We start from the raw sequence: 7,330 nt of genomic DNA, 5'->3' as shown, positions 1-7,330 counted from the left end.
AACTTCTACGTTTGATGGTGCAAAAAGTTGTAAATCAGGAGAAAAAATATTGTAACTTACGCATTAATAAAAATTGAGGAAATTTTCAGATGAAAGTTAAAAATGAAAGAAGTTGGAAAATTTGAATAAACAACTTAATATTTACAGTTTTATTAATAAGCTACAGAAATTAGTAGAAACATACATCCAGCTGTTGACTTAAATCAACTTAATTTCAACAGTTTAAAAATAAAAACTGTAAAAGAAAAACAATCTTTTCAACGTATTTTCAATAATAAGCTAATAATCACTTAAGTGTTTGCAGAAAACCCCTAAATTAGACATACTGATATAAACATTTTAAGACATCATATGAATCCAACAGCTTTCCACTCACATATGTAGACTGTAGAGGCATCAAATTTCCCAAAATACAAGAAAAAAAGAGAACCACCACCATGTATTTTCATTCAGAACACTGTACAGTTTGACTGACCAGAACTAAGACACTCTGAGATTTCTCACAAAAATTCACAACAACATTGTAGGCTATAAACAAACATACAGTTGTAGAGAAAAAGACCAAGAAGACAAACATAAAAACAAAATCAAACAAAGGCATCTAAGCTTTTTACCTTGACCAATCTGTCTTAACTATACATCCCACCCATCCTTCCTACTGCTAAATTCAGCTTTTCTGTGAGTTAAACCGCCATACATACCTGCAAATTTCGTTAAACAGTTGCTTCTGACCCCATAATGAGCCTGTGTGTTCCGGCTAATTGCGACGCCTGACAATTTCGAGGTATCGACTGCCCATGCAGGTTTAACATACTCGACTACGCTTGAAGAGCTCGCGTTTGCGTACAAGTAGTTCATCAGCACATCCTCACAGTTGAAATAGCTATCCACCAATGCTCGACCAGCTTCAGCTTCTGCGGTCCAATACCTCTCAAATGCTACCTTAGCATCAACGAAAGCAGCCCCCGTCAAAATCATGTTGTATCCATTGTGCTTACGAGCATGTTTCTCGCCTCTATACTTCAAAGGGCTGCTGTTGATGAGCCGAGGATAGAAACCGACAATCCTATCTGGATGCTCGCGCCATACCTTGAACCCTCGTTCAATATCATCACAGGTCATCATAATGTCATCATCGAGCTCAAGAACCGCTCGGGTCTTAATCAAAGGGTCAACCTTAAATCGGTTGTTCAGTGAATTATTTTTCTCTACTCTTATCCTTACCGGCACTGCTGAGTCAAAATCACCCGGTTGTGGTGGTATTCCTTTGTTCCAGACCACGACTATCTCACGCACAGAGGAGCATCTTGAGTAATGTTTTATATACATTTTCAAATTCCAAAGGCGAGCATCGTACGTCATTGTTAGTAATGTAAACTGGGAGTAGTGTCCGTCCAACAGGTAGGGTTCCTCAGCCCCGCTACCGCCATAGATATACTTAACACCAGTACACATTAGCATCACAGCCCCCACAATGGTCACAAGGAGGACAAAAATTCCGGTGCAAGTGTTTGGTCTTATTCTCGCACGGAGAATCAAACCTGCTCGGTTCAAGCGACTGCAAAAAAGTCTAAGCTTTGAAGAGAATAAGTTTGGCCTCTCCCAAGTTAAGAAAGTGTCACTTCTCTTTTCCATGCTGTGAGGGCACCAACTTAAGGGCACTAAACACTTTACAGCCCCAAGCAGCAAGCCGACAAGCATGACTAGACCAGCAACAGCAACAACTGAAGCAGACCCAAGAATGAAGCGATGAACTGCATCTCCAGACGGCACTCGGTCTCCATCTAGAACTGCAATCCACTGCCCAGAGCTGAGCTGCTGTACATCAAGGTGATGGTTGCGGGCCCCGTTCCAAGCATTTCGTCCCTTAGCGGGCTCTTTGGAGGGAAACGGAACCTCAACTTCTTTGAACTCCTCAGTGTTCAGAACTTCAACCCTAAACACTCGTATTCTATGGCCGTATGTCTGGCCACAGTCTTGACCAATACGATAAAGATTTCCCTTATAAACAAAAGGTCTCCCTCCATTCCGGGCTCCCATGCTCTTGTCTGTGTTATATATAGGGTTCTTCTTGTGAGGTTTCCAGGGACCTAGAGGTGAGCTGCTGTGCCAGATCTCCAGCTGTCCGTTCTTCTTGGTGCCAATCCCAGTGTGATCAGAACCAAAAAGCCAGAATTTACCTTCACGAGGAATCATAAATGAGTCTACTAGCGGCTTTTTCATAATAACCTTATGCAATGTCCATTTTAAAGGGAAGTCGATTGCGCGATAAAGACGAAGATCCCCATTTGCACTGCCCTCTGGCATCATATATATCTGGGATAGAAAAATTGAAAATGAGTAACCAAGAAAGAAACTTAGACTAAGAAAACAACATTATCTCGCACTAAGGCCAACAAAATTATTAAGATCCATGGATAGAATGGCGGAACCTAGTGATCGCCATCTGTCAAAAGTAGGTGTTAAATTCTTCCCAACTCAACTAGCAAACTGAGGGGCTGGACGGACTCACTTTCCCTTTTGAATTTACGAGAACCTTCCCTTTAGGTTCCCCCATTGAAAAGAAAAGACATTACAATTGTCTGCCTTCTGAAATTTAATACAAAACAATTACATCTCTATGTTGATACGTAACAAGCTCTTCGGAGAGAAACGGAACCTCAAGGTTCTAAGAACTACCACCTATTCTAATAGAATAGGTGATACGTAAATATTATGAAGTTGGAGAGAAAGTCTTGGTAACTTCAAGAGGGGGAAGCGTGCTTTGGGTGGTCAGACTGAGACAAACTACCAAGGTAAGTTATTGTAATTTAATTAGTTGAGTCTTACATTTCCATTGTACTCAAAGACATATGGATAGGAGAGATGCCAATCTTCGTCGAGCGCGATACCCAGCTGTTTCCATGTTGCTCCCTTGTCTATACTCCTTGCAACTCCAATATCTCCTTGCATTGTGATTGAATTTTTGGTTTCGTAGAATAGGTAAAGGATTTCACCCTGAATCATGTAATCAAACATCAGCTTCAGCCCGCAGAAACTTCACCTGTAACATGTTACTGAGTCTGGTACAATATTCTAACACAACTAGCAAACAAGTCCGGTGAAAGATCATATGCAATTTTTTAATCTAGCTTACAACTAAAATTAACATAAGTATGTAGCCATAATGTCCCATGATTTTTGTAACTATGAAACAAATCAACATAATCAAATTGATCATGATAGCAACCTCTGGTTTCTCAAAGCAAATGATGAAGACCACACTTGAAAATTCAATATTGTAACGTGAACGGCCCAATTTATTATTTCTGACAAATCTGTTATCTCAATGTGTAAGAAATATAACCCATATCAAATATCAGTACTGGATTTATTCGAAAGAACAGTTCAAGCAAATCGTACTCTCGTATTAATTCCATCCATCATTTTTTCCCTCTATCTGTCGGGACTAGCAAGGTGCATTTTGGCTCTCCAATTAAAATGACCAATGCGCAGATCAAATATGAAGAGCAATGGATAGCATGATCAACAAAAGCACTATGAGCACAAAGGGCAAAAAGTGGGGAAGTTGCAGCAGAAATATATCCTAAAGAAGAAGCGGAGGTCAAATTCAATTGAAATATGCTGTTTAAACCTTGACTACCAGAGGTATATCACCATCCCCGGGTAGGTGTATAGGAGTCTAGACAACAGGAATTCCATATCCTATAAACTAGTTGTGACTCGTGATTACTAATTAATCCTCAAAATTTTATCAACCAAGGTTCAACACATGAGAACATTTACATAAACATAGAGAACGAATTTGATACACAAAGGCGAAGCAAACAATAAGACATGTAGTCCTCGGGTTGGCAACGCCACAGGTCTAGGCTGGTGGGATGGGCATGAAACCCATCCCGCTTTTTTTGGGGAAAACCCGGACCCACAATCCGCCACGCCCCACCCCAACTCTATTAATTGTTTAAAATTAATTTCTTTTTTCATATTCCAAAATAATAAATATTTTCTTAATTAAATTATGTGATATTATTTAAAATGACCATTGTTAAGATGACAAAGGCATAGATTTCACCAAACATATCACATTCGTGCACATTTATATGTATCTATATTAACTTAAGCATGTGTCCAGCAAAATGCACACAAAATTTTATGCATAGAAAGCATCCGATGTAGTCAAACCAGTTCAATGCAAATGGCCCACAGATGTTCCGGTACACCCTTCATATTCTATGTTACAATTCTGCTAAGAGGTTTTTCCAGAAAACTTAACCTTTAACTTGACTGAACATAACATTCCATTTCAAACACCAGTTGCTGTGCACATGTGCTACTGATCGTAACATCCCTTGTCACACCACCCATGACTAAAACATGTCTACAGAGCTGCCTTAAATTTGTCTTAGTACAGATGGAGCACTTCTCAACAAACTCCCCTGGATCTTGCATACCACTTTAAGTCCTATAACAGCTTTCTGATTTCATCTGCGAGAATCTACAAAAAGCTCACTTGGATATTGCTTTCCAACTAAGATAAGTTCTTGATGGTACCGTTGGTCATCCAACTCAAATACAAAAAGGAAAAAAGAATATATTCTGTCCCCACCAAGGTGATTCAGGTAGATTTTAAGTTTTTTTTCCATTCCTTGTTTGCCAATTATATTCCGTATCTTCTTTCTTCAAGCACAGTAGTTATATGCTGTCTTCATATTGTCTGAGTCAGAATAGCAAGCATACATAAAACTGAAGATATGTAATGATATAGTAAAGAGCCGAAAAAGAGTCTTTTACGAGAAACGAAACTCTTCGTCTTTTCCCTCCAAATCAAATTTACAACTCAACCACACTTGCTCTAATCTCAAAAAGTCCTTTGCTTTGTCCTGTAAGCTCCTTCGTGGAAGGATATAATATTGACAGATTCCATGACCCCGTCTGCAAATAATATAATACCAAGAGCAACACCAAGATGCAGCAAAGAAATCCGTTTTTCTGAATCACTATTTGACTTTGGTCTACTGGAAATGACGATAACCACTAATTCACTCCACTGGTTAACCAAATGGAAAGATTATAATTACAGGGTTAGAAACTGAAATGGCATGCACCAAAATGACTAACGATTACTGTTTCATCACCCCTTCATACTTCAACCAATCTTACGGAAGACACAAATAACAGCAAGATACCCGGACGTGCATACATAAAAACCACATATTACAAAATGAAACTCATAACCAATTCAAGGAATAACTGGAAAAAACTAAAACCAATTAGATTGAAGAAACAAAGAAATATAGCATACCTGTGCATAAAGAAAAGGATCGGCAACAAAATTGCTTGGGAACCCAGCATCAGAAACTGAGGCACAAGTGATAACTGGGTTGGCTACAGGCCATGCTGCACTCTTGTCCTTCCAGACGTTCATCTGCCAACCATATCGCAGATGTTAATTGATTGTGAAAATTTTCCAATTTCCAACCAAAACAATTAATCAAATATATTTGCACAGATCATCTGCAATCATAAAACCATAACTAAAGAACTTCACAATCAAAACCAAAAACCCAGAACCTAATCCATCTTTACAAATCCACAATCATCCCAGGAAGAGTAGAAATTTTTACAAACCCAACACCCAGGATAACTTGAAAATTTTGAAAAAAAGCTCATTTTTGTCATTCAACAGATGAATTTCATTAGCATGCATAATCAGAAACTTGCAGTAGAATAGAAAAACAGCAGAGGAACTTACAGCTTCAATGGGTTTGAGAGAAAAGGGGGAGTCGCCATAGAAAACGCCTAGAGCCCACGATCCCTCATTGTCCTCTTGACACCCGAGAGCCGTGATCCCCGTGCGCGCGTTAGGCGTGAGCATGAATCTCGCATATAAGTTACCAATCGACCCCAAAACGACAAACGAAAACAGGAAATACGCAAAAGCTGACGACAAAACACACGCCTCGTGATTATGACTCCCATTCTTACTCGTACTGTTACTGCTCTTCCCACCGCCATTGCTACTGTGCCAGAACCACCTCCACCATCCGACACCTCCGCCGCCACCGGCGGAGGTCACAATTGCGCTCGAACCCATCACTTCAAATAATTTAACAGAAAAAAGAATAACACCGCCGCCGCCGCCGCCACACCCGCCGGAAGATCCTCACAGCGGCGGCTTTGCATGAAATGAAAAAGCTGGTAATTCTTGCATAATTCTTTCTCTCCTTTTCCCCTCAGACCAAGAATAAAAAAAAAACAAATGGAGGGAGGCCTTAACTATTGAGAGGGATAAGTCGGAGGGGATTCCAATCGATCTTTACGGTTCCTCTTTTGTTCGTTTCTGGATTCCGTTGCTTTTATCTCTCTCTCTCTCTCTACAAGGTTTGTGGGTTTTTAATTCTAATGCAACCAACACACACACACACACTCTCGCAAGTTGACAAGAAAACCGCAGACGTGTTTCCAGGGAGGGAAAGGGGAAGTGCAAAGGTTGCTAGCCACCTTCTCTTGGAATTCCAATTTTTCTATTCTATGCTCATTTGTTTATCTTCATGATACACGCCTCTATATATATACACGCCCACATGTCTCTGTATGTTTTTGTGTGTGTACAGCGCAATGGATATACATACAACTTTGTGTATGTATGCATGCGATGATGCAATGGGTAAGAAATTCGACAGCGCGCAGAGAGTTCGTGCTTTGACTTGACCATACACCTTTTTTTTTTTTTTTTTGTAATTCTTGTTCTTTTACTTTTTCATGGCAACTTTACGATTTAATTAGACTTAAATTCCTAGAAAAATATGAAATTATTTTTTAAAAAAATTAAAAATTAAACTTACATCCCTCTAAAAAGAATTATTTACACATCACTCTATTTTATTAAATTTTGAACTAAAAATACCGCCGTTAGCAAATCAGTTATATAAATTTTTAATTTTAACTTTCATTAACATTTTCACGTATATTTTTTTACTTATAAAAGAAATCAGTGAATTTTTTGAAAAATGTGTAAGTGTAATTTTTAAAATTTATTTTAGATAAAGTATAATTTTATATTTTTATAGAGGGTTTAAGTGTAATTAATCCGTGACATGCAACCTCAAGTGCATTAGGTATTAACCACTTTAATTTTATTATTAAAAATCACAAATCAAAAAGTATTATTGTTGACATATAAAATAAATATGACATTATGCAATTTTTCTTATTAAAAATGTATTTATAAACCTACATAAATATGAATGCCAAGATTGCAAATTTATTTAGTGCATGATTGGCACGTAGGAATAAGATCAAATGAAAATAAAATTAATTTAGAAAT

At 38.3% G+C, this 7,330-nt stretch overlaps 1 protein-coding gene across 1 annotated transcript; it reads right to left on the bottom strand.

Annotated features, from left to right (window-relative positions):
• Positions 1-411: 411 nt before the first annotated feature.
• LOC105179701 (glycosyltransferase family protein 47) lies at positions 412-6,554 on the bottom strand. The gene is made up of 4 exons (XM_011103355.3): positions 5,756-6,554; positions 5,306-5,428; positions 2,830-2,997; positions 412-2,316 (listed from the first exon to the last, which is right to left on the bottom strand). The coding sequence occupies exons 1-4, from the start codon at positions 6,095-6,097 to the stop codon at positions 634-636; spliced, it is 2,316 nt and encodes a 771-aa protein (XP_011101657.1). The 5' UTR covers positions 6,098-6,554; the 3' UTR covers positions 412-633.
• Between the last annotated feature and the right edge of the window lie 776 nt (positions 6,555-7,330).

The sequence above is a fragment of the Sesamum indicum genome, linkage group LG7, assembly GCF_026168435.1.
Source record: "Sesamum indicum cultivar Baizhima isolate 11 linkage group LG7, ASM2616843v1, whole genome shotgun sequence".
Classification (NCBI taxonomy): domain Eukaryota; kingdom Viridiplantae; phylum Streptophyta; class Magnoliopsida; order Lamiales; family Pedaliaceae; genus Sesamum; species Sesamum indicum.
This window is presented reverse-complemented; position numbering and strand designations above follow the sequence as displayed.